The 26963-nt window shown below is 46.4% G+C and overlaps 2 protein-coding genes across 5 annotated transcripts; one reads left to right on the top strand and one right to left on the bottom strand.

Moving 5' to 3' along the window:
* Positions 1-993: 993 nt before the first annotated feature.
* OSGEP (O-sialoglycoprotein endopeptidase) lies at positions 994-18757 on the bottom strand. Of its 2 annotated transcripts, none has more exons than XM_072976940.2 (12): positions 18580-18757; positions 16802-16963; positions 14024-14143; positions 13197-13372; positions 11014-11109; positions 9494-9543; positions 7356-7434; positions 6901-6966; positions 5185-5275; positions 4358-4433; positions 2530-2628; positions 994-1167 (listed from the first exon to the last, which is right to left on the bottom strand). In XM_072976940.2, exons 2-12 carry the CDS (start codon positions 16914-16916, stop codon positions 1128-1130), a joined length of 1008 nt encoding a protein of 335 aa, XP_072833041.1. In that variant the 5' UTR covers positions 16917-16963; positions 18580-18757; the 3' UTR covers positions 994-1127. The 2 variants fall into 2 exon arrangements, with proteins under 2 accessions (XP_072833041.1, XP_078233266.1); XM_078377140.1 differs by having other exon boundaries at positions 16802-16919; positions 18580-18753.
* Positions 18758-19248: 491 nt separating this feature from the next.
* On the top strand, positions 19249-26695 carry APEX1 (apurinic/apyrimidinic endodeoxyribonuclease 1). Of its 3 annotated transcripts, none has more exons than XM_020812721.3 (5): positions 19249-19380; positions 20138-20273; positions 22226-22407; positions 23978-24170; positions 25427-26695. In XM_020812721.3, exons 2-5 carry the CDS (start codon positions 20210-20212, stop codon positions 25939-25941), a joined length of 954 nt encoding a protein of 317 aa, XP_020668380.3. In that variant the 5' UTR covers positions 19249-19380; positions 20138-20209; the 3' UTR covers positions 25942-26695. The 3 variants fall into 3 exon arrangements, with proteins under 3 accessions (XP_020668380.3, XP_020668381.3, XP_072833042.2); XM_020812722.3 differs by having other exon boundaries at positions 19297-19390; XM_072976941.2 differs by having other exon boundaries at positions 19314-19507.
* Positions 26696-26963: the final 268 nt, after the last annotated feature.

Below are 26963 nucleotides of genomic sequence, written 5' to 3'. Positions count from 1 at the left end.
TTTATTTATTTATTACACTTAAATCCAATGACCCCTGGAAAAAAATTCAATTCCAAGAAAATGAAATGCCCCCCAAAAGTAACATTTAATGATTTAGTTGCAAGCGAATTTTAAGATGCAAAAAGAAATATAAAAAGGGCATAAAGACAAACCACAATGCAGGAACTAAAAATTTCAAGACAAAAACTCTGAAACTAAATTAAGATTGGAGGAAAATATATATTCATGCACACTGTAAAAAGGCTGCAGCCATCTTCACAGGTTTGGCTTGCTCCAGTGCCCCCCTACCGCCCCCTTCTGCTCCAGCGCCCCCATGCCGCCCCTTTTCGTTCTACTGCCCCCCTGAAAAATGAAATCGCCCCCTGGGGGGCATTATCGCCCACGTTAAGAACCACTGGTCTAGAGCAGTGGTTCGCAAACTGGGGTCCCCGGTGGTTCTTGGACTTCAACTCCCAGAAATCCTGGCCAGCACAGTTAGTGGCAAAGGCTTCTGGGAATTGAAGTCCAAAAACCTCTGTGGACCCCAATTTGAGAACCACTGGTCTGGGGGAAACCAAGGGTCTGACCAACATTCCCTGGAATTTTCCGGAGTGCTGGGCGGGGACCCTGCCCCCGTCTGTGGGAGTTCCGGTTGTGACCAGAAGCAAATGGGCAGGCCCTGATCCAGCACTGTGTGGCCACACAGCTTAGAGGGAATGTTGGATCTGACCCCATAGAAGCCACTTTCCTCTCCTCTGTGACAGTGACAAAGTGGAGAGAAAACTGAATTTGGAAGGAAAAATTGAAACCAATCGATGCCTCATTTTAGAGAATTGAAAACGGAGATCTGGGGAATTGGCCCATTTGTATGCAAAACAAGGATCCCCATCTCTGGTTCTCCTGTGTTGCTCAAGCAACCCTATCCAGACATTACCCCTTGTCTTCTGAGGGGTAGGAGAGACAGACAAGGTGAATTCCATGGTTTTTTTAGCCTCGGAGGGAAACAAAACAATCCTTCTTCAAAACCAAAGCATTTAATTCCAGGTTGAATTTGTTTCCTGTTTCAAGTTCACTTGAATTCCGATAGCTCAGATTGACCCCTGCAGTTCATCTTCCAGTCCAAGACACGGTGGCTTTGGCGGAAGGAGTTAATCCCGCCACGTCACTTCCACTTCATCTGTACGATACCTGCACGGAAAAGGGAAACCACAGGCTAAATCTGCAGTCAGAGGATTTATGTAAGGCATTTCTTTCTTTGTGAGACATTGGAAAAAACAGCAACGTATTAGACAGAACAGCTGACTTCTCTTGGTTACTATGATGATTTATTTTCTGCCTTTATGAAGTGAAAATGGCATACACAACCCTGTCCCTCTCCTCTTAATTCGCCCAAAGACCCTGTGAGGTAGAGCAGATTGAAAGCATCTGATTGCCCCAAGTTCAGCCAGTGCGTTTTCATGACTGAGCAGGGATTTGAACTTGGGCCTCCTGAATCTCAATCCAACACTGCACCACACTCACAATATGTAACTGTACACACAGCTGGTTCATTCCCCACTTCAAGTAAACAGATTTAACAACAACAACTCCAAAAATATGGAAGGTTCTGAATGTCACTTAAAATTAGGCTCCTAGTTTGATACACCCAAACAAGATCAGCATATATGTTAGGCATAAATGAGAGTTTGCCGTTAGCTTATAAATCTTGACTTGTTTTGGATCAACAAACCAAGAGTCCATATCCAGATAGCCTGCAAAAATATTAATGTTTTGTCATTCTTTATGCACAAAGGGAAAATTAGTGGAAAAGCAGAATGCATTAATATGGCGTCACTTCTGCCTTGTTATCATAGCATTATCGAATAGTGAGGTTGGAAGGGCTCTCTAAGGCCATCAAGTCCAACCCCCCTGCTCGATGCAGGAATCCAAATCAAAGAAGATCTGCCAGATCTGGTTGTCTAAGTTTCTCTTGAATGCCTCCAGTGCTGGAGCACTCCCCACCTCTCGAGGTAAATGATTCCATTTACTGGAACCATTTACTGTTGTACTGCTCTGTGTTGTTGTTATACTCCTTTGGGGGGGGGAGTTGTACGCTAATGTACTGTATTTTTTGTGTATAAGACTATACTTTTGTCTAAAATCTTTAGACTAAAAATTGAGGGTCGTCTTAAACACGGAAGTAAGCTGAGGAGAGAAAAACAAGTGGAGGGGAATGCAGGGATCAAAGCGATCCTGCAGCGCTTTTATCCCTTTTCCCCTCCACTTGCTAAGCCCCACTTAGAGTTCTTAATTTTGGATTAGAAAAGTGGGGGGGGGGGGCATCTTATACATGGGGGCGTCTTATACACGGAAAAATATGGTAACTGGTCAGTTAAAACTCATAAAAGTTTATTTGGTCAGGTGACATCCTTGATGAACTCGCAGCCAACAAAGAAAAGCTGTCGCACCCCAAACACAAGTGGTGCTTAGATCAAGTGGTTGCCAGATCTACTCTTAATTTTACACATCACATAGCAAGCTCCCTGCCATCCGTCCCTTGCCCACTATCACCTCTGCGTAATCCAGGAATCCTCAAGAGCAGTGACTTGCCCGGACTGGAACATCTCCCAGCCGGCTTGCGCAATCATGGCTCCGTTGTCAATACAAAACCTGGCAATGGAAAGACGGTGGAGAAGAGAATGGTTAGAGAGGGTGGGGTGACAGATCTGGGGGGGGGGAACGGCTCTCTAGATTTAATTTTTCTTTTCACTCTAATCTGTAAACACTAGGACCAAAAGGCCTTGAAAATAAGTTCAGTCCAGTCTGCGATGCAACTTTGAAATAACTTTAGCAGAAAAACTCCCATCTTTTTAAAGATGGCCCTCTAACAAACACAGCGGGAGAGCAAACCTTTGTCTTGATTGAGGCCAACAAAAACAGAATCCAATGGGTTTGTTTTACCCACCATGGATCAGATGACAAGAGTTTTGCAAGTTGCCGCAAGAAATCTAGCCGGACTGAATGCTATTTAAGGTCCTTGGTCGTTCTCATTGCTAATCTAACTACACAACACCGGCCGAACTAACCAGATGTGAATTTGAGGGCGACTGAGGAACACCTTTCCTCCTGCCATCCCATAAAACATCAAAAAAGCTACAGAACTTAGAAAGTTACATTTAAGACCAATTAAAAACTTCTAGACAGCTCAGTGGTTTAGGGGATCTGGCTGCGGAGTTTGAATCCCCCCGCTGGGCCTTCTTGATGGGCTGGACCCGATGATCCATACAATCCCTTCCAGCTCTGCAGTTCTGTGATGATGGTGGTGCACTGACACCATTGGTAACTGAACGGAGGTAGGATGATGCTCTGAGACCTAGAGTACTATCTTGCTATTACTGTATTCCATTATGAAAGAATTATAGAATAATGGAGCTATCAATCCACCTTGAATCCAACTCTCTGCCCAGTACAGGAATCCAAATCAAAGCAGGTCTGACAGATAGTTGTCCATTTTTTTCTTGAAAGCCTCCAGCGTTGGAGCGCTCACCACCTCCTGAGGTCATCGGTTCCATTGTCACACTGCTCTAACAGTTGAGAAATATTTCCGCATATTTAGCCTAAATCTGGCTTCCTGTAACTTGATCCCATTGTTGTGTGTCCTGCACTCTGGGATGATCAGGAACAGATCCTGCCCTTACTCTGTATGACAGCCTTTCAAATACAGTGGTGCCTCACATAACGAGCGCTTCATTTAACGACGAATCCGCATAGCGATGTGTTTTTTGCAATCGCAAAAGCGATCGCATTGCGATGTTTTAGATGGGAAAATATCGCTTTGCGATGATCTGTAAGCATTTCGCTTACCGATTCTGGCATAACGATGTTTTTTAAACAGCTGATCAGCGGTTCCAAAATGGCTGCCGGGTAAAGAAAATGGCCACCCGCAGTGTTTTCGCGCCCTTTCCTCGCTTACCGAGCAGCAAAAATGGCGGCCACATGGAGGATTCTTGCAGAACGGTGAGTTTTTTGCCCATAGGAACACATTAAACGTGTTTTAATGCGTTCCTATGGGCTTTTTTTGCCCCGCATAGCGACAAATCCGTATAGTGACGATTTTTTTGGAACGGATTATCATCGCTATGCGGGGCACCACTGTATTTGAAAAGTGCTATCCTATCTCCCCTCAGTCTTCTTTTCTCAAGGCTAAACAGGCCCAGTTGTTTCAATCTTTCCTCCTAGAGCTTGGTTTCCAGTTCCTTAATCATCCTTGTGGCCCTCCTACGGATGGCTTCAGCATATCACTATGCTCTGTTTTAAAAGCAAAACAATTTTGGATCTCCACTTCAGTTTGGGAGGCTCTCTAGACGAGGGCGGGTGAGACGGGTGGGTGGGCGCTTACCTTTCGTCAGTCGCAAATAGCTTGGCTCCTCTTTCCCGACACATAATCCCCATCATCTCCTGGAGGCGTTCATTACCTGGAGAAAGAAGGTGGGAGGTCATGGCTGCACACGAGCAGACTTCTGTGCTCACAAGACACGGGGTGAGATCGAAACAGATGGCATGGAAAAAGAAGGAAGGGGATAGGCTGCAGTCACATGTTTTGAGAACACAGAAAATTTTGCAGATGTGACCCAGGAGGTGGATTGAGATACATAAAGAGAAATCTCTGATTTCAAAAATCTGGTAAGATTTAAGAAGTGGAAAATAAATTCTCTAGATGTGTTTGGAGGTGGAGGTGATGTCAATGCGGAAATAATATTTGTTTCTAGAGAGGGAAATGATGGGAAAGATAGGGGAAACAGTTAGAGCTGTGGTTCCCAACCTTGGGTCACCCAGGTTGTTCCCGGACTGCAACTCCCAGAAGCCTTTACTACTAGCTGTCCTGGTCAGGATTTCTGGATGTTGCAGTCCAAGAACATCTGAATGATCCAGGGTGGGGAACCACAGAACTAGAGGCTGGAAAAATGGCTCCTACGGTCCGATTTTGCACAGGCTAGAGGGGTGGAAATTTTCTCTCTTTGGACGACAACTGCCAAAGTTTGAGTCCGCCACCTGAACTCGAGGCCGACGAAAGAAATCAAACGGGGGAGCGTGTCAAGAGCTGCACCTGAGGTTGAATTGTTTCGAGAACCTGTTCGCTGAAGCGCATGGGTGGGGGATAGAATGTGGAAGGGAACAAAGGCAGGGACTTCGGTCTTTCACACCACGCTCGTTTGGGACACCTACAGCCGACACCGCCCACAATGAGCGCCTCGTGGGAACCGCCGTGCGCCATGGCCCGTTCTGTGATCTCCACAAGCATTGCAAAGACAGTTTCCTGGAGGGGAGGAAAGAAGAAGACCAAAAATGATTCAGAGGTACCATTTGGGTATCACAGTTTTGCACAAGTGTGAGGACCGGATCATACAACGGTCTTCATTCGGCTGTAGCTGTGCTTGGCTTTCTGCCCGGCCACGGGTCCCTTCCCAAGATGACTTGAATTTATTTATTTATTACATTTATATCCCGCCCATCTAGACCAAAGTCTACTCTGGGCAGCTAACAATAATAGATATAATAAAAACATACAATAAATAAAAAAAAAACAGTAGTAATATGGTTCAAGATAGGAAAAAAAATATTCAAGTGATGACTGGAGGGAAAGCCCGCCTAAAGAACCAAGTCTTAAGTTGGCTCTTAAAAACACCCAGCGAGGGAGCCAGACAGATCTCTGAGGGGAGACTGTTCCGAAGGCGAGGGGCCACTGCCGAGAAGGCCCAGTGTCTTGTTCTTTCCCTCCGGGCCTCCCTCGGCGTTAGGTCCCTCAACTGCCCTTCCTGGCTAGAACGAGTGGTTCAGGCAAATCTAGGTGGGAAGGAGAAGATTTAGGAAATAGGTCCCTCTGTGACAGGGAAGCAACTTTGAAGAGCTGCATCAGCGCTTTCATGGTTCACTTGGAAGTGCACGATAACCTAAAGCAGCGATTCTCAGCCTTGGGTTTCCCAGATGTTCCTGGACTACAACTCCCAGAAAGCCTGGCCAGCAGAGGTAGCGGTGAAGGCTTCTGGGAGTTGTAGTCCAAGAACATCTGGGTTACCCTAGGTTGGCAACCACTGGCCTAAAGGAAGAAAACAACATTTGGCCAACTAAGGCAAGAGGGCAAGATGGCACATGGGCTCCATGGCAAATACAAAAGCCAACAGGACTAGCAGTTGAGAGTATCACTTCAACGCTAGCCAACAGGATAGCTTCCTCGAACACTCTTCAGGACAGCAGACTAGTTGAGAGGCTTCAACACAGGCTTTGTGATGTGCACCCACAGGGGATCAGCTGAAGCTTTGGGATTACAGTGGTGCCTCGCTTTACGATTGCCCTGCATTATGATGAATCCGCTTTACAACAATCTTTTTGTGATCACAAAACGATGGTCTAAATGGGGGAATTTCGCTTTGCGATGATCGGTTTCCTGTTTCAGGAACCGATTCTTCGCAAAATGATGTTTTTTAAACACTGATCGGCAGTTTCAAATTGGCCGCTGGGTAATTAAAATGGCTCCTTCTGTGTTTAGGGACGGATTCCTCGCTGCACAGGCAGCGAAAATGGCCCCCGTATGGAGGATCTTCGCTGGACGGTGAGTTTTTACCCCACTGGAACCGTTCAATGCGTTTCAATGGGGTTTTTATTTTCGCTTTACGATGTTTTCGCTTAACAGCGGTTTTCCTAGAACAGATTATCATCATTAAGTGAGGCACCACTGTAATGGCTAGGTAGCTACCATCCCTCCCCTCCCCAGCATCTGCTGCCTCCCCATTCTGGCCCTTTTAAAGCAGCCTCAAAAACCACCTTTATCTTTTAATTTCTTGACTAACAAAACAGCCGTTCAAAGGACAAAGCAGGACTGCTGTCGTCCAATAGGAGAGACCAATAATTGCTATCTAGACCATGGTCAGGTTGGTTCTTCACCTGCAAGGAGAAACAGAGGTCCTCAGGAGTACATTCCCCGGCAGCTAGCATTCTGTGAGCGACTTCCTGCAACACAAGGAGAGAAAAGGGGTGAAAAAGTCTCTCCGCTTCTTAGCTTCAACCCAGACTTACGTGCACCTGAGAACAAAAGGGGAGCCATGTTGGATTCCATCTTCTCCTCCTATAGTGGCCAACCAGCGGCTTCTGAGATGTTCACCAACAGGGTGTGAAGGGAACAAGTTCCTTTCAACAGCTGCTCTAACAGGCAAAAAGTAAACCCTTCTTCTGTTCTGGACCCAGAGCAACTCAAGACCACTGTCTAATGTTCGCCTATTGTGCGACGACAGCTGTTAAGGATCCATGGGGGTGGGATGCGGACTCAGTGAGAGAAAAACATAAAAGAAAAAAGCAGGGAAGGCTAAGGTGCGACAGGAAAGCACAAAAGGAGATCCTACCTCAATGTGGGATAAGATTCCGGAGAAAGAGACATCCATGCCTTTCACCGTATATGGAAGTTCAACCAGTCTTTGACCCCTGAGGAGAGAGAAGACTTTTTTTTTTAACTACCAGAGACTTGGGTCTCTCTGGAACCCCAGTTCGCTTTGTGCTTGTTAAAAGGAAGAACAAGATAAAAGGCGCAGCAACTTTCTAGTCCTCACTGAGGTGGAGAAAAGAATCAGACACATGCACCTCAGGGCAAATGGACAGTTTGTGACAGAAAGGCTGGGTGTTAAAAAGAATCTTCCCTAGGATGGACCACATGAAGGCCTGGCCATCAGAAAACGTACAGGGGCAGAATAATATGATATTTTACTATCCTGTTTCCCCGAAAATAAGACCTAACCTGAAAATAAGTCCTAATATGATTTTTCAGGATGCTCATAATATAAGCCCTACCCCAAAAATAAGCCCCAGTTCAGTGAAACCCCGCCCTCCACCCTTGTGCAGCAACCAGAAGATGACATGATTGTATTTGAATAAATGCAGATTGCTGTAAATGAAAAAAATAGGACATCCCCTGAAAATAAGCCCTAATGCATTTTTTGCAGCAAAAAATTAATACAGTGGTGCCTCGCTTAACGAGGAAATCACTTAACAAGGAAATCGCTTGACGATTAGGTTTTTGTGATTGCAAAACGATGGTCTAAATGGGAAAAATCCGCTTCACGATAATGGGTTCCTTGCCTTGGGAACCGATTTTCGCATTATGACGATTAAAAACACTGATTGTCGGGTTTCAAAATGGCCGCTGGGTGTACAAAATGGCTCCCTGCTGTTTTTTGCTATACAGGCACCCAAAAATGGCCACCCCTATGGAGGATCTTCGCTGGACGGTAAGTTTTCAGCCCATTGGAATGCATTGAACAGGTTTCAATGCATTTCAATAGGCTTTTTTATTTCGCTTTACGATGTTTTCGCTCTACAGCGATTTCGCTGGAACGAATTAACATCATCAAGCGAGGCACCACTGTATAAGACCCTGTCTTATTTTCGGGGAAACAGGGTATTACAAATTGATACAAACCCCTCTTAAGAGTGGTTGCTCTTATCATCATCATAATAGGCATCATGCTTCACAAAGGGGAAGGAAAGAGTTCCCCACTCCAAGGCTTTTCAATCTGTAAGTTTGCTTAGCAAAATATTATATATGAACATTGATGAAATGGAGGTAGTATTTGCGCAGAAAGCTTAGAAACTCACAAAGAATCTTTGAAGTTGTATTTTTCAGGGCAACATAGATAACTCTCTTAATTGTTCCAGACTAAATTGGTCATCCTTCATCCTTTTACTCTCCCATCTATATATCTGCCACTGGGCCAATATACTGAACATTTTGCCTCCAGATGAAGAAGGCATAGGCGAGTGTGCACAAACACACACACACAGAAATGAAGCTGTCATGTGCCATCAAATCAGCTCTGAGCTATGATTACTCTAAGAATGAATTACAGTGGTGCCTCGCAAGATGGGCGCCCCGTTTAACGACAAAACCGCATTACGACGAACTTTTTGCGATCGCAAAAGCGATCACTTTACGATGGTTTCAATGGGGGAATTACGCTTTGCAATGATCAGTTCCCTGCTTCGGGAACTGATTCTCGCAAAATGATGATTTTAAAACAGCTGATTGGCTGTTTCAAAATGGCCACCGGGTAAAAAAAATGGTTCCCCGCTCTTTTCTGGGACAGATTCCTCGCTGCACAGGCAGCGAAAATGGCCGCCCTATGGAGGATCTTCGCTGGACGATTAGTTTCAAGCCCCCAGGAACGCATTAATAGGGTTTTAATGCGTTTCTATGGGCTTTTTAATTTCGCATTACGACTTTTTTGTTCTACAGCGATTTCGCTGGAACGAATTAACGTCGTAATGCGAGGCACCACTATATCTCCAAAATGTTCTGTCCTCACTTGCCCTGCTCAGCTCTTGTGAATTCAAGCCTGTGGTTTCCTTTAGGGAACCCATCTATCTCATATTTTGTCTTCCTCTTTTCCTGTTGCCCTCAACTTTTCCTAGCATTATTGTCTTCAGAAATGAAGCAGCTGGCATAAATCAAAAACAGGCAGACGAGAATTGGGTTGTCTTCATTACTCACTTCTTGGCCATCTGTTCAATGTTGTACCCTGGGCTCGGATCATTTGAGATCTAAACCAAGAGATTTCACAAAATGATTAGAAATTCATACTGGCCTGCCTCCATAGGCATCATCATCCTCCTTCTCATCCTGAAGGCCATTTAATCAAGGAGTTAAGATCTAGTTCAAAGACTGATTACATAACGAGATGAACCTTACACGCCCAGTCTTGCTTAATGAAATTATGATTTGAAAACCATTGGAGGAATCTAAAATTTAGGAGTTGGAAATTATATATACAAAGGGAAAGAGAAGCCTCTTCTTAGATTATCTCTGTTCTTGGTGACTAATAGTCCTTACTACCTCACCCAGCTCTTACACAAAATTAACAACTCTTAGACCAGTGATTCTTAACCTTGGGTTACTCTGGTGTTTTTGGACTGCAACTCCCAGAAGCCTTCACCACCAGCTGTGCTGGCTGGGGTTTCTGGGAGTTGCAGTTCAAAAACACCAGAGTAACCCAAGGTTAAGAACCACTGTCTTAGACAAAACTAGCCACCAAGAAGAGAGAGAGAGAGAGAGAGAGAGAGAGAGAGACAAGGGGAGATTAACAAGGAAAAGAGAGGAGCAGCTAACAGACTTTCCTTTATGGTGCATTGGCTTCCATCCCGTTAAGTGACAGAGTGCTCAGCTAATAGAGCTGTTACATAGGAAAGACAGAAGAGCCCTGCTGGATCAGGCCAAGGGCCCCTCCAGTCCAGCTCGCTGTCTCTCACCGGCCCCCAAGAGACCACGAGAGACCTGTCTCCTGATTCCCCTCCCCTGCATTTGGCAGTTTCTCATCTAAAGCTGTCAAGTGGCACCAAAAAAAGTTCCTGTACATTTAGGAGCTATTTATGTGGAGAAATCACCAAGTAGATATTTGGAACACATGGAAATATGAAGCGTTACAGAACGGAAGAGGGTTGCTCTGAAAGATACATAAACAGAAGTCAAGAAACTCTACATGGAAACTGTAATGTATATCCAGAAGCTATAATCCCACAAATGTTGCATTTCCTTTTAATGCAATACTAAGGGAAAGAAGACAGATCATAGAATCACAGAGTTGGAAGAGACCACAGGGGCCATCGAGTCCAACCCCCTGCCATACAGGAACTCCACCAAAGCACTCCTGACAGATGGCCATCCAGCCTCTGCTTAAAAATCTCCAAAGAAGGAGACTCCACCATACTCCGAGGCAGCCTCTTCCATGGCTGACCAGCTCCGACGGTCAGGAAGTTCTTCCTGACATTCAGGTGGATTCAGATGCTCAGAGCTCAGCTTCAGAAGATGGAATTGTTATTTTTGCACCGTGTGTTTTCTGAGCTTTGCTTTCTTTGATTCAGGAGAAAGACCTTCATCGTCGTTAAAGACCTTAAAGCTTCCCATCACTGCACTGGGAGTTCACGCTAACCCCATGCACACTCAACTGTGCTCAAACTAGGATTTTTCCAGCAAGGAAAGTAAACGGCAGGCCTTCTCTGCTCTCGGCGGCTCACCTTCAGCACACGTGCAAAACGATCCAGGCAGTTCCCCACGGCAATGTCAATGGTCTCCCCAAAGATCCGGTATCGGCGCTCAGAGTAGGCAATGACCTGGAGGAGGAGAAAATGGGTGGCGAAAATTAAAACACTCGCATTGGCTGAAATCTTGTTGTTTAGTGCAGGAGGGTCACACAAAAATAGTGTGGATGTGGTGAGCCAACACCTCCATTAGTATAAATGGGGCTACTCTAACTGCAACTTACTTTAGCACAGTACATCGCAAATAGAGGAATAATAATAATTGTGTGCCATCAAGTCCATTCTGACTTACGATGACCCTTTCTAGGGTTTTCTAAATAGAGAGTACTCAGAGTGAGGGCTGGACCATAAAGAAGGCTGACCACCGAAGAATTGATGCTTTTGAATTGTGGTGCTGGAGGAGACTCTGGTGAGTCCCCTGGACTGCAAGGAGAACAAACCTATCCGTTCTGAAGGAAATCAACCCTGAGTGCTCACTGGAAGGACAGATCCTGAAGCTGAGGCTCCAATACTTTGGCCATCTCATGAGAAGAGAAGACACCCTGGAAAAGATCCTGACATTGGGAAAGTGTGAAGGCAGGAGGTGAAGGGGACAACAGAGGACGAGATGGTTGGACAGTGTCATCAAAGTGACCAACATGAATTTGACCCAACTCCGGGAGGCAGTGGAAGACAGGAGGGCCTGGCGTGCTCTGGTCCATGGGGTCATGAAGAGTCGGACATGACTTAACGACTAAACAACAGAGTTGGTTTTCCCTTCCCTTCCTCTAGGGGGAGCCCTGGGACTGTGCAGTTGGCCCAAGGTTACACAGGGTGGCTCTTTTCCCAGGAGGCTCCGTGCGGGAATCGAACTCTCAGCCTCTGGCTTTACAGCCACAGACCTAACCCACAGCCAGTTTGCAACTAGAGGAGGCCTGTTTAAATCAGGGCAACTTACAGAGGAGCTGACTCACCAAATCACACAATCCAATGGGCCTATTCTAGTTGTCATTTAGTACACTACACAACAGGATTTCAGCCATGCTGTGTCCTTGGCCGAGTCGTTCTATTTTTGAACAACTCGGACAATGGGGCTTCCCAAGGGGAAGTCTAGTAGATTCAGCTGACTTGGGTCCTTTTTAAGGAGAAATGTAGGGCAAAAATATTTTAAATCGATTGATCTGCTCCCACTACATCCCATCCCTAAACGGCCAGGGGTATTTTATGCCACTGGCTCTGTGCTTGTGAGGCTAGACAATCATAGCAAAGGCCTTTAAAACCATGGGTTGTCTATTGACCCCCCGAGGGACAGAAAGGGCATGCAACAGCCCTTTTTAAAAAGGATAAATGCTGTAGAGTTCAAGGCACAACAGGACACCACCATGGAGGAGGCAGGAAGACTCTTTGCCACAAAGAAAGGCTGGAACAGGACCAGCAACAAGCAGCACAGAATTAGGCAACACAGTGGTGCCTCGCTAGACAGTTACCCCGCATGACAGTTTTTTCGCTAGACATCGACTTTTTGCAATCACTATACCGATTCGCAAAACAGTGATTCCTATGGGGGAATTTCGCTGCACAATGTTTGGTCCCTGTTTCGCAAACCGATTTTCACTAGACAACGATTTTGACAGCTCCCTCGGGGCCTAAGCTTCGCAAGACAGCGATTTAAAGAGCTGATCGGCGGTTCACAAAGCGGCTTTCCTATGGCCAATCTTTGCTAGACAATGACGATTCTTTCCCATTGGAATGCATTAAACAGGTTTCAATGCATTCCAATAGGGAAATGCTTTTCGCTGGACGATGATTTCACTAAACAGCGATTTCAGTGGAACGGATTATCATCGTCTAGCGAGGCACCACTGTACTGTATAATGGTCACAGCCTCACATTACACCTAGAGTGATTTCAGCTCCTCCTTGGAGTCACTCAGCTACTCAGGACTTTCCACCACTTTTTTGCCTACCTCAAGGAGCGTTGTGAAAATCAAAGGATGCTGAGTGGCGACACCAGACAACACACATCATACCAAACTGAGTTCCTTAAAACAAAGGGGGAATGGAAATGCAATAGGAAATAAAGATAATGGCTTTCTCAAGGACAGCTAACAGGGCTTTAAAAAGCCAGCAATTCTTGGCAGCAAGATGGACGCATTCGAACAGCGCCCACTTTGGTCTTACCTGCGTATTTCCACCACTAACGTACAAGACCGTTGGGTTCTGGGCGCCAGTCACTAACCGCCCCATCTCGATGTGCCCCACACAGTGATTCACCCCAAGCAAAGGCTTCCCCCACAGTTGGGCAACGGTCCTAGCCACAATGGCAACTGTCACCAATGGGGCACCCATGCCTGGACCTGGAGGAAGGATTGCGGGGGGGGGGGGAGAAAGATGATTAAAACCAGGCTAACACACCTGCTGGCAGAGTCGCTGAGAGTCTGTTGTTCCCTCACATCAAGGTTCAGACGCGCCCGTGAAACCAGCATGGACCCAAGCAATATCAATGTAGAAGCCATCTAGCTTTCCTTTGGCCACGTAGCCACGTACGTAAAGTTTCTTTACTTACTAAACCAGTGGCTTCCAACATTGGGTCCCCGAGATGTTCTTGGACTGCAACTCCCAGAAATCCTGGCCAGCACAGCTAGCGGTGAAGGCTTCTGGGAGTTTTAGTCCAATAACATCTGGGGACCCAAGGTTGGAAACCACTGCTCTCAACCAGTGCTTCTTAAACTGGAGTCCCCAGATGTTCTTGGACTAAAACTCCCAGAAGCCTTCAACCCTTGCTGTGCTGGCCAGGATTTATGGGAGTTGTAGTCCAAGAACATCTGGGGGAGCCGAGTTTGGGAGCCACTGCTCTGAACAAAGAATGGCCTCAACTTGCGAAGGGAACCTCGTTGTTAGGAAGGACCTCCACCCTTTGATCAAAAGAGTCACCGCTCTAAACGTCTCGAAAACCCCAAAATGGCAGCTTCCCACCAAGCGCTGTGTCCTCCAGGGGTGCGGCTCACCCTTGGTAAAAGCCACGGCATCGATGTCTCGGGCCGTCAGTCCGGCCTCTTGCAAGGCCTCCTGCAGTACGGCAAGCACACAAGAGCGGTGGTGACGTGCGGTGTCACCAGGAAGGAAGCCTGGAAAAGGATGAAAAAAAAAAAGGTTAAAGTCACCAAATCCGAGAATACAGTGGTGCCTCGCTTAGCGACGTTAATCCATTCCCGGAAAAACGTTTCTAAGTGATTTCATCGCTAAACAGAATTTTAAAAAGCCCATAGAAACGCATTAAAACACCATTAATGCATTCCTATGGGCTTAAAAACTAACCTTATGAGAAGATCCTCCATAGGGGCGGCCATTTTTGGTGCCTCTAAAGCGAGGAAACACAGCAGGCGGCCATTTTGTTTTTCCAGCGGCCATTTTGGAACCGCCGATCAGCTGGCCGAAAATGGGGGCTTTGCGGTGATTGCTTCCCCGCGATCATCGCAAAGCGATTTTCCCCCATAGGGACCATTGCTAAGCGATCGCTCTTGCCATGGCCAAAACCCCATCGCTAAGCGATTTCGTCGCTCAACGGAGCGATCGCTAAGCGAGGCACTACTCTACACACCATTAGAACAGGTTATTGTTTGATCCAGAGACACAGCTCTCTTTCCCTCGACGACACACGGACACAATCATAGCCCTTATTCTGAACCAAAAGAACTTGGATTCCAAAACCCATAGGACACTGTACAAATCCAAATTCAGATATCAGAAAACACCATGAAGATTTTTTGTTGGCTTAATTGATTATTTGTTTTTTGGCATCAGGCCAGTGAAAGAAAAAAACGGGATAGGGCTTCTTCACAGAGAAGACCCAACCTGCTTTTCCTGTGGATGATAGCTTTCACAACACAAAAAGGCAGCTGGAGGTAGAGCTATCTGGAACTCTACAAGAGAATGACAGACAGGCATACATGTTGTCCAAATCAACAATTCTCCTTTTTTTAAAAAGGGGGGTTTAAGTGCAAGCTTCCAAATCTCGCAACTAGGAAGCCATGCTTCATAGGGTGCCATCATCAACTGCTGGAATCATAGAGGAGCTAAATAAGATTTCTATAAATTGAATGCCTGGGTTCCCAGGGCTATACAGCTCCCATCCCATAACTTGCAAATCCGGAATAAATTACACAAATCAGTGAAAGCAGAAAAATCAACCAAGGTACAATGTTCGCTTTCAACGAGGCACTTATTCCTGCACTACTTTTATTTATTCATTCATTTGTCTTATTCAGAGGGCTGACATTCTCCCAGTAAGGGGACCCAAGGTGGCTCACAGTAATAAAAAGAACAGAATGAAATTCACAATAAATTATATATTAAAGAACAAATTACATTGCAAAGCTCGTTAATGAAGTGGCGGAGATGGACACATGAACAGAAGCTCTGAAAGACAATTCAACCCAAGAAGCATCTGAAAAATGGAACTTTATACATATCACTGGATCCGTTTTATAACTTGAAAACCAAATGTGATGATTTTAATACAAAAGAGTCAAATAACCCTAGTTGGAATTATACAGGCAACTAACAGACACAAAAGTCTTTAATGTAATGGTATGTTTAAGTACAGATAATATGTGATAATGGATAGCATGATATATTCCCTGCTATCCTGAGTTATTTCCCTTTACCCTTGAAATTAAAAAATAAAATAAAGATAAAGTAAAATTGTAAAGCTGGTTAAAAACACGTAAAACATTAACAACGATTTAAACTAAAAGCGGTTTATATCCCACACGTCAGAGGCCCTGGGCAGAATCCAACTGCTGAACCCCACACATGTCGGGGAAAGCTGGATCAGCCGTTCTGGCAATTTTCTAGCCCCGTGTTGTACACCCAAGCACACAACCGAGTGTACAACCTGGGTATGTGCCAGTTTGAACTAATTTGTTTTTATACTCTTCTTAGCAATTACTGAATAACTCAGTGCTTTTGGTATCCAGTTATGGAGCCAGAGGATGGGAGTTTGATCCCCCGCTGTGTCTCCTTGACAGGGTTTAAGAGTCCTTAGGATCCCTTCCAGCCCTGCAGTTCTAGTATCACATTCTAAGTTTATTATAAAAGCCTGCCCAGGAACAGAGAAGCAACCACCAAGAAAGACCTATCTCCTTCTACAGTGGTGCCTTGCAAGACGAATGTAATTCGTTCCGCGAGTAGCGCAGTCTTGCGAAAAGCGGCTTCCCATAGGAATGCATTGCAATGCATTCTTATGGGAACCTCGCAAGACGAATGAATTTTTTCCATCTTGCAAGGTATCAGTCTCGGGGAAAAACGTCTTGTGAAGCACGGCCATAGAAGAAGCCGTCTTGCGAGGCACCATAGTGATTGAAAAAACCATTTGTCTTGTGTTTTTTTCATCCCGCGAGGCGTTCGTCTTGCGAGGCACCACTGTAATTACAAATACAGCTGTTTCAACCGGTGGGCATATGAGCAGAGCCCCTGAGGATGATCTCTGCCTATGGGCAAGATCATATCGGAAGGTGAAGGTAGTGCTTTAGGTATCTTGATCCAGTCTTTCTTGTTGCAGAACATGGACTGGGCACATCATGATACCTTTTTTTTAGTACAAGGTATGGATAGCTCAGTGGGCTAGGCTTCCCATGGTGTATCCCAGAAGAGTCAGCAAGCTGCGCCATCCCAAGATGCCTCCAGGAGAATGGAAGAGTAGACCACTTTTGAGTACTCTCTGTTTAGAAAAAAACCTGAAATTTCACACCTCCTTAGGCACATCGGCCAGTGATGGAACTTACCTTGTCCCGGAGGGGTGACGTACGTTCGCCGGGGGTTGCTCAGCACCTTGCCATCCCTTACGATCCCGATGCCAATTTTGTTGGCACTTCCTTCAAAGCCAATAACGACCGGCATCGCCTCCCAGAAAACAAGAGCCAATGGAGAGAAAGACTCGATTCTTTCTGAGAGACAAGAGGACACTTATGGAGGCCATAAAGTTTTTAAGGGTTAGAGAACTGATCTTGGAAAATGAGTACCCTCTGCTCTTATTCTACCCTGTAGATGAAGAGGGGCGCATCATGATTTGGAGATATGCAGATTTCTGCTTTAGGCACACACGGCTCTCGGGAATGCTAGGCATTGTAGTCAAAAATCATAAGCCTACTGGGGAATTCTGGGAGTTGTAGTCCAAAAAAAAAAAACACCACAACCCAATATCCACAAGCATCTTTTAAGCATACAGTACCCTGTTTCCACAAAAATAAGACCTAACCTCCTGGGTAGGTGGGACTCGCCAGCCTTGGAAGGCAGCCCATCTAGGAGAAGGAAAACTCCAATTTCAAACCTCCACTGCCTTGTGGCTATATCCACTGATGGAAAAGGCTTCAGGAGTTATCCTCGAGGCAAAATCCGGAGCCGGAGTCCCGGAGGCAGTTCATGTCATTCTGCCAACTCCTGCAACGTCGCTGGAACCAGCTGTATTGGCTCTTGCCTTTCCATTGGACTATTTCAGTGATGTGGAGAGGGGGGATTTGCTGCTTGGGTAACAGCCAATCCTCCATATTATTTTACCCAGGCTTTGTGCTCTGGAGAGGACACTCTCCAAGTCCTCCATATAGAGCACGTTACCATAGTCTCTCGAAAATGAAGGATACGTAAGAAGACCTAACCTGAAAATGAACCCTAGTAGGATTTTTCAGGATGCTCATAATATAAGCCCTACCTAAAAATAAGCCCCAGTTAAGTGGAAAAAAACCCTCCACCTTTGTGCAGCAACCAGAAGATGATATGACAGTATTTGAATAAAGGTAGATTGCTGTACATGAAAATAAATCATCCCCTGAAAATAAGCCCAAATGCATTTTTGGGAGCAAAAATTAATACATAAGACTCTGTCTTATTTTCGGGGAAAGATGGTACTAGTGTGGGTGGCATATAAGTTAAATAAATAAGTAAGTAAATAAATAAATAAAAATGAAAGCTAGAGAAGAGCCCACAGATCTTATACAGTACAAACAAGAAAATCAAACTGTGGCACCCCTTGTTAATGATGCTGGACCGACTATCATCTCCTGGTTGTGTATTTTCACAACCCCAAAAATGGAATGAGAGCAAGGCCCCAGGGCCCCGGTGACAGCCAGATGGCTGAGCAGGGCCGTCCCCAGTCATCTTGCTGCCTGAGGCCAAGGACGAGACGTCAAGTTGCGGGTTGAGTTTTTTGTTCAACCGCCGGCCATCTAGGAGGGTCTGTCCCCGCACCCGAGAGCAAGAGGCTAAAGCAGGGAACACGACGTGGGTTCCGTTTAGGAGGAAAGGGGGGCAGGTTCTCTCCCGGCGATCATAACAGGAGAACCCGGAAGCCCCGATTCCCACGTGCGGGTCAAAGATCTTTTGCACGTGTGAACCCAGGCTCAGAACTCCAGTACCCTCCTGGCATCTATAGGGCCGGGCAGCGTTTGCCAAGGGGGCGGGTTCGGCGCTGCACACAGAGAAGCCGGGCTCTTGGGTCTCCCACCTGGGGAGAAGCTGGGGATGATGGGTTCGTGAGTGCTTGGGGGGGGCGCCCTGGATTGCTTACCCCTGCCGGCTTTTCTTCGCCTCCAGGAAATCTGCTCTTTTAGGGAGGAGACAAAAAATAATAATCCTCTCCTTGCCGGCCGGCAACTATAATAATAATAAATTGCGGGGGGAGGGGAGAGGAAGAAACGCGAAAGGGTTAAATTGTATCCCTTTCCGACTCCTTCGGAGGGAGAAAAAGCATGGATCTAGAGAGGAGCGCTACTGGCAACAGCAACTTCCGGTTCCCATTCCATAGCCGCTACATGCGGGGCAAAAAAACTAGGCGCTTGCGGGGGGGGGAAATCCCATTAACATTTATTTTTGCAAATAAAGGAAGAAGAATAAAATTGAGCGTGCACTTTGTCCTTTCATTCTGGAACTCTCTTCCTAGTCTTTCTATTGGTCCAACCCCCCCCTCTTGGTCCCATTGGGAACCGGTGATGCGATGCCACCAGAGTGCCGTTAAAAGCCGTGGTGTCTGTCTTCTTTGGGGAGGATAGGGGAAAAAACCCTTCCCGATACGGGGAGCTGAGCTCCGCCTATTCCCTCTCCACGTGACAAGGGTGAGGCGACGCGCTCGCTGAGAGTTAACCCTTTCGTTGCTCGACGTGGCATATTCCCCTCAACTCCCGCTTTATCTGGATACTGTTTGGAATCTAGCTTTAACAGAGCGGGCACCGCCCCCTGACGTCAACAGGCCGGCCCCCCCGTGGGGGCCCCTGTCACGTGACACAAATCCACTCCACGTGTTCGGTGCTGCTCTTCAGATTCGCAGCCACCAGCTTTTGTTGTCTCGAGGGGCTCTTGAGATCCTGCTGCGGTACGGGCAGGTTATTGTTGTCATTAATATATTTAATTGCATGCAATTATCGTTGATTTCATTATGCATGAGGAAGTGAAGGGGGAGAGTAAATGGATCGTCCATCTTTGCTTCTAAACGTGCGGAGGTATAAAATTCCTTCTGCTCCATCTTGGAGCCCCTTCTGGGGCTTTCAAAAAAAATAATGCATGGCAGGTTAAAATCCAACAGGTGCAGCTTAAGCAGTATAAGATTCCTTCTGCCCTACCTTTCAACCCGTTTCTGGTGCTTTTTAAAAGGTTAAAACCCAACAGGTGCAGCTTGAAGTTGTGTGGCAGGTTAAAATCCAACAGGTGCAGCTTAAGCAATTGCCACGTCTCCTCCTCACCCATTCTCCGTCTTGTTCCTTTCCCGCAGGAGAGGCATAAAAATCCTGATTTTGGAAAGGTCAGCTTTAAAGAGGGATCTACTGTGGCAATCCTGCCCTCTCTGAAAAATATTCAGTATTTACAGCATTTGCTAGCTAAGATCTGTCAGGTTTGGCTCCCCACGCTTCCAAGCAGAGGATCCATTTGAGACATGCTTAGGGAACAGGGGGGGGGGGAGGAATTTTCTGTGCAAAGAGCAGTAAATAATCTCTTTATGAGAGTGATTTACAAAGATGGGTACTTAAGCCCATCCTCTTTCTCATGGCGAGATGACCACACCCGTGAAAAATATCTGGAAGGGTTTTGTTTCTTTCTCATCCATAACTTCTGATGACCCTCTCCTCCCTCAGGCAACGTTACTCTCCAGGTTTGTGAGACCAGGCCTCCAGCTGCTTAAGGTAGGACCCAGCTGGGCCCTCAAGATGCCAAAACGAGGGAAGAAGAAGGGAGAAGATGAAGCCCTTCCAGAGGAAAAAGAAGTGGCAGGTGAGGATAGTCACCTGAGAAGTAACAGTGGGGTTGAGGTTGGGGAGAGATGAGGGGTTTTGGGTTTTTTTTTTTTTGTTTTTTTTTTTTGGATTCTGGCTCAGGGTATGTCCCTGGCAGCATGACCAGTGAATACAAAGCAAACATGGTGGAGGGGGGGGAAATAAAGAGACCAGGGACAGTCAAAATCTGGGTTCAAAAGCCTGCATACTTGGCAGTTCTTGAACCCTATTGTGGCAAGCACCGGGCTTCAGAAATTACTCTGTGCGCCTCAGCCCCAGAGGTAGAAAAAATCTCTTCCTTGATAGCTTTGATGTTCATTCCTAATCTTGGTTGATGTGGTAGTTTTCAGATTTTCATACATTGTACAGTAGTACCTCGGTTTACGAATTAATGTATCCTACGGGATATTACATAAAGCAAAAAAAATATCATAAACTGAAACGTGGATTGCCATAGGAACAGGAGGGTGCTATAAACCTCCAGGCACCATGCATCCTGGTGGAAATTGCTTCGTACTGCGGAGAAAAAAACGTAAACCATGGATTTCCGTTCGTAAACCGAAAATTAGGTTAACCGAGGCGTTTGTAAACCGAGGTACTGGTGTATCAGGGATGGGGACATGAAATGTGAGACTCGCCATCAAGTCCAACTTAAGTCGCACTGGGGATTCAGCTTGTACTTGATTCGGGTGTTTTTTTAAGGACTTGAACATGACTCACAACACGGAGCCCACCCACCGGTTCTGGGGGAAAAAAACCTTTTTAATAAGGGCTCTGACTTGGACCCAACAACCCTGCATCATATCTACTCATCGCTCTGTTAAGACAAACTGAAAGCTATTATAAGAAAGAAAAAGGCCGCTTTTCCAAAGAAAGGCAATTTAGAGATGGGCACAAACCGGTGGTTTATGCTGGTTCGTTTATCAGCTGAACAAGTGTTCAGCCCTTCTTAAGCCTGCCTCCTCCAGCTGGCGCCCACTCCTAGGCAGCACCTGGCTTCCCTGCCCCGCCTCCTCCAGGCGCTGCCTCTAAGTGGGTGTTTGCTGGAGGAGGCAGGTCTGGGAAGCGCAAAAAACCTGTTCGGCCAATAAGCAAACCTGCGATTCGTGCCCATCTCTAAAATACATTTACACGTAGCTGTTGGCAGAAATCCTGTTGCTTAGCATAGTAAGTCACAATTAGAGCAAGCCGATGGAATCGGTGAGGATTTGGTGATTCAGCTTCCTAAGTTCCATTGACTCAGTCGGCCAACTCTAGTTCCAACTTACTATGCTAACCAATAGGATCCCTGCTATCGTGTTTTATATTTGTCATTTATGGTACTTGGAGAATAAGGGAACAGCAAGCAATGAGGCACCATGAGTTTCCACTGTTACTATCAATAATAAATAATTAGCAGCAGTTAGGGTTGATAGGAGAGCCAGTAAGGTATAATGGATGCTTGGTCATAGCAGCTTATGAGGTTGGGATGCAATGGCAAACCCCTCCGTGAACATCTTGGGTATCTTGAAAACCCTATGAAGGTCACTGGAAATTGGAAGTGACTTGCCAGCATGTAACGACGGAGTTGGTAGGGAAAGGGGTTTCTTGATCAATGTTATGAAAACTTCACTTCCCACTTAGGTTGTTTCTGTGTCTCACCAATAATGCTGAAAGCCACTCTTGTGGACAGCATCTATACAGTATATATACAGACCCAGATTTTCAAATAAATACCCAGAACTACTCAGCCAAATCAAGAAAACTGCACTGTGCAATAATTCTGGCCTGGAAGGGGAAAGAAAAATCAATGCTCTCCCCTCCTACCTGGTTGGCAACATACCAGGGAAACCTACTAGATCATCGTTTACAAGCTTGTACAATACCCCATTGACTATTAAGAATGAGAAGTGGTTGGTTTGTTTCATCCTCTTTCTCTGTTTATCTCTTCCCCCTATTTTAAACTGGCAGAGCCGGAGCCTAAAAAGGCTAAGAAAGGTGGAGCAAAAGCCGAGAAGGAGGCTGACGGTCCTATCATGTATCAGGATCCGCCAGATAAACTCACATCTCCCAGCGGCAAGAAATACACATTGAAGGTCACTTCCTGGAACGTTGATGGAATCCGAGCCTGGTTCAAGAAGAAAGGTCTGGAGGTAACGCATAAGATGACCGCCATTGATAATAAATTAGACTGGAACTTGGAAAAGTTCCTTTCAGCGATATCATGCTCAGATTTTTTTTAAAAAATTGCAGCTTTTCCAAATGCTGCTTTAGTTGTGTTCTGTTTGGTCCAATACCTTCTGAGCTAGTCACAGATACCTGGACCTCTCCTTCTTGCACTCTAGTTGCCTTGGAGCAAAATTGCTTTGGAAAATGGCCGTTCTGTTTGGGCGTCACGATTAAATGGGGTGCCCCAAGGAAAGCAGGGGCGAGCAGATTGTTTTGGACTACAACTCCCATCACCATTCACTGTCAGCAAAAGGCCAGTCGAAGTTGTAACCCAAGAATATTTGGAGGGCCAGAGTTGGCTTTGACCGTTAACCTTTGGGTTAAAGTCTTGGATCAGGGCTGGCGATAGGCAAACTCAAAACGCTTCTTTGTTCATAAAAGTGCATCTTTATGCACCACAGAGCTGGGAGGGACCCGATGGACCATCGGGTCCAGCCCCTGTCAAGCAGGCACTGCGGGGGAATCGAACTCCCAACCGATGGCTCCACAGCTAGAGACCTAAACCGCTGAGCTATCCAGCATCCTCCTGTGGGATAGGTTTGAGGAAGAAAGGAAGCAGGTGATCCAAAGTCACACAGAGGACGGTGCAGTTGCAACGGTCATTTGAACCCAGGTCTTGCCGATCTTAATCCCAGTTCTAGAGGATATGCCCTATGTAAACAACTAGTTCTGTTTGTAGGCCAGGTCTTCACCTCTACCAGAGTGTATTTACCTGTTAAATTCCCATGTGCTGTACGGTGAGAAGGCTGGCCAGATAGCTCAGTGCAACAGGCATCTGGTGGTGGAGCCAGAAGTTGGGGGTTCAGTTCCTCACGGTGCATCCCAGAAGAGCCAGCCTGTGTAGCTGTGGGCAAACTGCACCGTCTCAGGGTAACACCACCACCCCCAAGAAGAAGGGAATAGTAAACCACTTCTGAGTACTCTTTACCTAGTCACAAAGAGTCGGACATGATTTAACAAGTGAGAGTTGACTTGAGGACAAGTCTTCCCCTTCTGGGAGAAGATGGATGTTAGAGTCGTCATTGTTTAGTCGTGTCCGACTCTTTGTGACCCCATGGACCAGAGCATGCCAGGCCCTCCTGTCTTCCACTGCCTCCCGGAGTTGGGCCAAATTCATGTTGGTCACTTTGATGACACTGTCCAACCATCTCGTCCTCTGTCGTCTCCTTCTCCTCTTGCCTTCATACTTTCCTAACATCAGGGAGTCTTCTCTTCTCATGAGATGGCCAAAGTACTGGAGCCTCAGCTTCAGGATCTGTCCTTCTAGTGAGCCCTCAGGGTGGATTTCCTTCACAATGGATAGGTTTGTTCTCCTTGCAGTCCAGGGGACTCTCAAGAGTCTCCTCCAACACCACAATTCAAAAGCATCAATTCTTTGGCGGTCAGCTTTCTTTATGGTCCAGCTCTCACTTCCGTACATCACTACAGGGAAAACCATAGCTTTGACTAGAGTAGTCAGAGTACCTTGACCTAAATCTGCCTTTCCCTCCGCAGTGGGTGTGCAAAGAGAACCCCGATGTCCTGTGCCTCCAGGAAACAAAATGTGCAGAAAAACAGCTTCCCGCTGAGGTACGGGATCTTGCCGAATATCCCCACAAATACTGGGCCTGCTCAGATGATAAGGAAGGCTACAGTGGCGTCGCCCTGCTCTCCAAAACCAAGCCCATTGATGTCACCTTCGGTATCGGTAAGGACGCCGGGTGGGGCGATCCCCATCCCAGTCTTATTGCTGGCTGGTTGTCTCTCTGAACGGCAGGGCCTTTTTTTTCTACCCAGTTCTTTGCTTCATACCTTCTCCCCTGTACAACTACATTTCATGGCTGGCTCATCCTCTGGGATGCTGGTGAAGAGAGTGTAGAGGCATCAGCAGAGGCTGATGGTGACTATGGGGAATTTACAAGCATGGGGAGTGTGTATGTGTCAGTTTTTAACTAGTTAGGCACCTGCTTGCTCCTAAACACAGCTAAGAAGGGTTCTGGGCAGAAGAGAATCAAAATGGCCTAACATCAAAATATCTGGTTCAATTTGCATTAAATTTCACCCAGCAACAGGCTTAAAAAAACAACAGCAGCAGAATTATTGATACTGTGTGGGTTAGAAAGCATTAAACCCCATATCTTAATGCTTTTTCTATTTCTCCACCCCAGGGCTCCTTTAGCCTTTCCCTTCATCCTTATGTCTTGCTCCCCATGACCAGGCAGTAAGCTTGCTCTCCCTCTGCTGTTTTAAGCGTTTGAGATGCCAGAGAAGCATCTCTGCAGAGCAGTTCATTTCCCAGGCCTGCCTCCAGCTTTGTCTGCCTCTCTAAGGAAAGGCTGGCATCTAGTGGCTGAAGATGGGACTGCAGAATCTCTGCAGAATAGGACTGGAGGATTCTAAGGATTGTAGTTGGAGCAGGTCAATTCTTCCAGTCTCTTCCTGTGTTCGCAATGCTTTGCATACTGGTTCCCTGGCTTTGTGGTTCATCATCAAATGGTAAACGTAAGCCTAATTTGCACACATCTCTAATGAAACTCCTCTGATACATGCTCATTTCTGTTAACATCTAGTCCGACCTTGAACCAAGCACAGATACTCTCATTATAAAGTACAGTAGGATCCCCGGATCCGTAGGGGATTGGTTCCAAGCATCCCCATGAATTCTTTAAAAAAAAAAAACCATGTATGATAGCGAACACCATTTTAATAGCAAACACTATACAAAACATGGTCTCTGCCTCCTTCTAGTGGCCAAATTTGGTAATTTCATATTTAGAAATATCAAGGATTTTTTTAAAAAAATTAAAATATTTTTAAACAGTGAATAAATGAATCGGCAGATACTGATCCTGCAGATAAGGAGGTAATACTGTAGATTTCTTAATTTTTTAAAAACTTTTGAATGACATTGCTTATATGCCCAGTTGCTGTTCTTATTCCCTGGGTTTTTTTCTTCCTTCCCAGGGGAGGAAGAGCACGACAAGGAAGGCCGTGTGATCACGGCCGAGTTCCCCTCTTATTTCCTGGTGACGGCCTACGTGCCTAACGCCGGCCGGGGCCTGGTGCGGCTGGAATACCGCCAGCGCTGGGACGCGGCCTTCCGCTCCTACCTCCAAGGCCTGGCTGCCCAGAAGCCCCTCATCTTGTGCGGGGACCTCAACGTCGCCCACCAGGAGATCGACCTGAAGAACCCGAAGGGCAACAAGAAGAACGCCGGCTTCACGCCGGAGGAGCGGGCCGGCTTCACCACCTTGCTGGAAGCGGGCTTCGTCGACAGCTTCCGCCACCTCTACCCGGACACGCCCTACGCCTACACCTTCTGGACCTACATGATGAACGCCCGGGCCAAGAACGTGGGCTGGCGGCTCGACTACTTCCTGGTTTCGAAGGACCTCCTGGAAGGTCTCTGTGACAGCAAGATCCGCTCCGCAGCCCTGGGGAGTGACCACTGCCCCATCACCCTGTACGTGGCTGCGTGAAAGGCAAGAGTGTTAGGATTTGGGTGGCTGGCAGCTGTAATATTGTAGCTTGCGGGTGGGGCAAAAGAAGAGAAATTATTGTAAAAAACTAGCGGTGTAACATTGGAGGCAGATAATACTGTGTATCCTGACCCCCTACTGTAGGACAGGGGTTTGACTTCCCATTCTGTTCCTCTAGCTGAAACTCGTAAGAGGAAATCAGAAGGATCTTAGGCTCCTGAACTGGGAGAAGACCTTTCCGAATTTGTCATGGCCAGCTCCAGGCTAGCAATATAATCTACAGTTCTGGGCGTCACTCTTTTCAGTGCTTGGCCCCAGTTTGTTCTTTTGCTGCCTGTAGGAAGCACCCGATGAAACAGAACCAGGGAGTTGAGCAAAGTAACAGAGATGCCGTATTCCCCCCCCCCCAATCCATTCAGTGATTATTAAAGGTCGAAGAGACAGTGCCTTTGCATTAGCAGCTGGCAAGCCTGTGTTTTAGGGTTCTTAAAACAGGTGATTTGTCAGTGACAAGGAGGGAAAGACGCTATTTTCTGCTTTTCACTTAGATGCGTCACCCAACTTGAAATTGTTCTCAAATTCCCTTGGCCTGTGGCTCTTAACCCTCTTTTAATTAAGCAGCGATTGCTCCTTAAGGCACCCTTCTTGCTTAATCGTCTTGTTCTGTTCCTGCCCTTAAAGACTCCCGGTAGCTGAATGCCAAACCCTCTCTCCTCTCCCGAAAATAGACCATTAAAAACGTTTACAGGAGAAAGGGCTGTCTTGTTTCATTTCTTTAATGGCTTGTTTTTCTACGGTAACTGGACTTCACATCACGGCTACTCCTTCCTTCCTTCCGGGGTGCTGTGCGTTCCACCACCATCCTTCTCTGTATTAATCTAAACAACAACCCTGTTTGCAGGGGTAGCTGAAATCAAAACATAGTTGGCCTAGAGGTCATCCAGTGAGATTTGAGGATGACTGAGGATTTGCCTACATGTCTCTCTGACCTGTCTGATTTTACATGCCTTTGAATTGTACAG

This window comes from Pogona vitticeps, chromosome 6 (assembly GCF_051106095.1).
Source record: "Pogona vitticeps strain Pit_001003342236 chromosome 6, PviZW2.1, whole genome shotgun sequence".
NCBI lineage: Eukaryota > Metazoa > Chordata > Lepidosauria > Squamata > Agamidae > Pogona > Pogona vitticeps.
The sequence above is the reverse complement of the archived record's forward strand: the minus strand, read 5'-3'. Positions and strand labels throughout refer to the sequence as shown.

What these genes read in the sequence shown, in the direction of transcription:
- OSGEP (XM_072976940.2), bottom strand. Translation starts at nt 16,916, where the DNA reads ATGCCGGTCGTTATTGGCTTTGAAGGAAGTGCCAACAAAATTGGCATC. An exon ending in ATTGAACAGATGGCCAAGAA is followed by an intron (nt 7,435 to 9,493) that starts GTGAGTAATGAA and finishes CTCTCTCCTCAG; the next exon opens with GGGTCAAAGACTGGTTGAAC. An exon ending in CATTGTGGGCGGTGTCGGCT is followed by an intron (nt 4,434 to 5,184) that starts GTAGGTGTCCCA and finishes TTCTTTCTCCAG; the next exon opens with GTAATGAACGCCTCCAGGAG.
- APEX1 (XM_020812721.3), top strand. Translation starts at nt 20,210, where the DNA reads ATGCCAAAACGAGGGAAGAAGAAGGGAGAAGATGAAGCCCTTCCAGAG. An exon ending in AGAGGAAAAAGAAGTGGCAG is followed by an intron (nt 20,274 to 22,225) that starts GTGAGGATAGTC and finishes TTAAACTGGCAG; the next exon opens with AGCCGGAGCCTAAAAAGGCT. An exon ending in TCAAGAAGAAAGGTCTGGAG is followed by an intron (nt 22,408 to 23,977) that starts GTAACGCATAAG and finishes TTCCCTCCGCAG; the next exon opens with TGGGTGTGCAAAGAGAACCC.